The 2,739-nt window shown below is 39.7% G+C and overlaps 1 protein-coding gene across 1 annotated transcript in view; it reads left to right on the forward strand.

Annotated features, from left to right (window-relative positions):
* The window catches only part of LOC105531423 (IQ domain-containing protein H-like), a 55,790-nt gene that overhangs the window by 7,763 nt on the left and 45,288 nt on the right, over positions 1 to 2,739 (forward strand). The window contains exon 3 of the mRNA XM_011969347.1: positions 739 to 833. Within this exon, the coding sequence (XP_011824737.1) occupies positions 739 to 833 (95 nt within the window). The remainder of the gene's footprint in view (positions 1 to 738; positions 834 to 2,739) is intronic.

Raw genomic sequence — 2,739 nt, forward strand, 5'->3', positions numbered from 1 at the left:
TAATCTACTCTGTTACCTGCTTTATCTCTCAGCTCCCAAGGCTGTGAGAAATGCGGTATATTTTGTAGCACATCATTGTCATATTACCTGATGATGAGAGGGCTGGACCCAGCTGGAGTCTTTGGATTGGCTTATTTAAATAATGTTACCTAAAGACCAAATGCTTTCTTTGGATGCTTGCTTGAAGTCCCTATAAGAAAAAGACATTACTCCATGTCTGTATTGCCTAGTAGATTTACCTGGCTAAAAATGCACTGACTATTGTGCACTATTTTATTTGTAAAGAGTGCCATAGAGGCTGGGCAATATAGGGAAACCCTGTCTCTGCAAAAAATAAAAAAATTAGCCAGGCGTGGTGGCGTGTGCCTGTGGTCCCAGCTGCTCAGGAGGCTGAGGGGGAAGGATTGCTTAAGCCCAGGAGGTTGTGGCTGCAGTGAGACATTATGACACCACTGCCCTCCAGCCTGGGCCACAGAGCAAGACCCTGTCTCAAAAAAAAAAAAAAGAAAGAGTATGCCACAGGTCACTCCAGCTTTGAGTCTCAGTTTATTATGCTTTCTGCAATAGTTGAAGTAATTTGGCCTTGAGATGCCTAATGATACCTTAGGCATGTAATAATACATAGCATCTTGTGGTTTTGGCTTAATTACAGGATTCAGAGTGTTAACCTAATGAAGTAAATTAGCTGGGTATCTTAAGTCCACAATAATTGCCTAAACTTTGACATTTCTGTAACAGATTCACATTGAGAAGTATTTAAATGTTGTAAACCAGAATGTATTAACGACTGCTGTTAATGATGAGAGCTTATATACTCCCCAGGCTTCCAAATGGTAAGTAAAATAGCCATTTAGAGCCCAAAGTAAATAAAATTGAGAAATAACTTTTCTCACTCAAATGAGATGACTATAAAATATAGGCAACATTTTCTTGGCATTGTTAACATCCTTTCTATTCAGTAGAGATTTTGTGTAAGAAGTTAATGGTAGATCAAGTACAGTGAACATTGTTCAGGTGAGGGATGCATTAAAACCAAGACTGTACCACTAAATAATATCAGGCGGTTTCATCCCTACTGCCTACAAGGCACTTGTATTAGTTATCTATTGTGTAAGAAACTACTCATGTAGTCATTTAGAACAACAAATACAGTTTTTATGGGTCAGGAATCTGGGTACAGTATATACATGGAACAGAATTATACTTGTACCCCTCAAGTTTATGCAGTTTTTAAAAAAGTAAGTTAATGGTAGAATTTGGACTTCAATGAAGTGATTATAGATTATTTCTATTGAGTTCTAATGCTTGACACCGTAACAGTTATTTCAATGTCCTGGGTTTTGCTGCTACTCTTTGTTGTTGTTATTTTATAGCGAAAGGTATCTAAAATTTAACTTTTAAAGGAAACGTTTTAATGCAAATCAGTTTTCACACTGTTTAGATCATGTGGTGCTTTAGGGTTTTTAGAATGTCTTATGTGCTTGATTATACAGATAATTTTGGTATCCAGGGTAAACAAAAATAAAACTTGCTTGAAATACCTATTATGTGCATCCTAAGAGATGATTTATTAAAATTAGAATCGAGTTAAAAATAAGTGACCTTGCCTTATCTTTGGACTTTTTACACACAGGCCTCCTGAATTTGAATGAATGTAGATTAAGCTTTTGTACTAAACTTAAAAATCCCGTAGCCCTTATTTGTGTTTTATATATGTACCCAGCATACATGAATAATATCAGGCAGTGAAGTAAAGTTTCATAAACAGTGCACAAGAAGTCAAGGAAAGCTGTAGACATAGTCAAGTCAGTACAGGGGAGCAGAGCTTTGGGTATACACTGGACCTGTCTCCCTTTCTCTACATGAAGGCAGTGCCACAGGTATCCATCATCCTTTGGTAGAGGCAGCCCTTTCCTGGTCTCCCTATTTTTACCTGGACCTCCTTGCACATATAAACATCTGTCATCTCTGTATTCATCACAGTTTCATCCCTACTGCCTGCAAGGCCCTTGTATTAGTTATCTATTGTATAAGAAATTACTCATGTAGTCGTTTAGAACAACCCATACTTACAGTTTTTATGGGTCAGGAATCTGGGCACAGGTAAGCTGAGTGCCTCTGACTCAGGGTCTCTCACAGGCTGCAATTTAAGTATTGACTGGGGCAATCTCATCTGAAAACTTGACAGTGGGTGGAAGGACAGGGAAAGATCTGTTTCCAAGCTCACTCTTATAGTTACTGGCAGGCCTTTATTCCTCACTATGTGGGTCTCTCTTAAGCTGCCTGAGTATTTCTACAGCATGGCAGCTGGTGACCCAAAAGAGATCCAGAGAGTGGAAAAGAGTGCCCTAGATGGAAGCCACAGTCATTTTCTAACCTGATCTCAGAAGTGATACACTTCTACTCTGTTCTGTTGTTAGAAGTGAGCCAGTAGGTTTAGCCTACATTCAAGGAGAAGGGATTATACAAGGGCATGAATGACAGGGGGTGGGGATCATTGGGGGCCATCTAGAAGGCCAAATACCACTGTACTCCTCTGTTTATCTTCATGATCCAGTTATGGTCTCTCTCTTGCTCTCTCTCTCTCCCTCCCTTCTTCCCTCCCTCCCTCTCCCTCTCCTCCCTCCTTCTCTCACTTTCTCTCTCCCTCCCCACTGTGTGTGTATATATATCAAGAAGTATCAGATGAATTTGTACTGTGTGCTAGCACTGAGAGAGAGACAGAGAGAGAGAGAGAGA

This window comes from Mandrillus leucophaeus, unplaced genomic scaffold (assembly GCF_000951045.1).
Source record: "Mandrillus leucophaeus isolate KB7577 unplaced genomic scaffold, Mleu.le_1.0 Scaffold12, whole genome shotgun sequence".
Classification (NCBI taxonomy): domain Eukaryota; kingdom Metazoa; phylum Chordata; class Mammalia; order Primates; family Cercopithecidae; genus Mandrillus; species Mandrillus leucophaeus.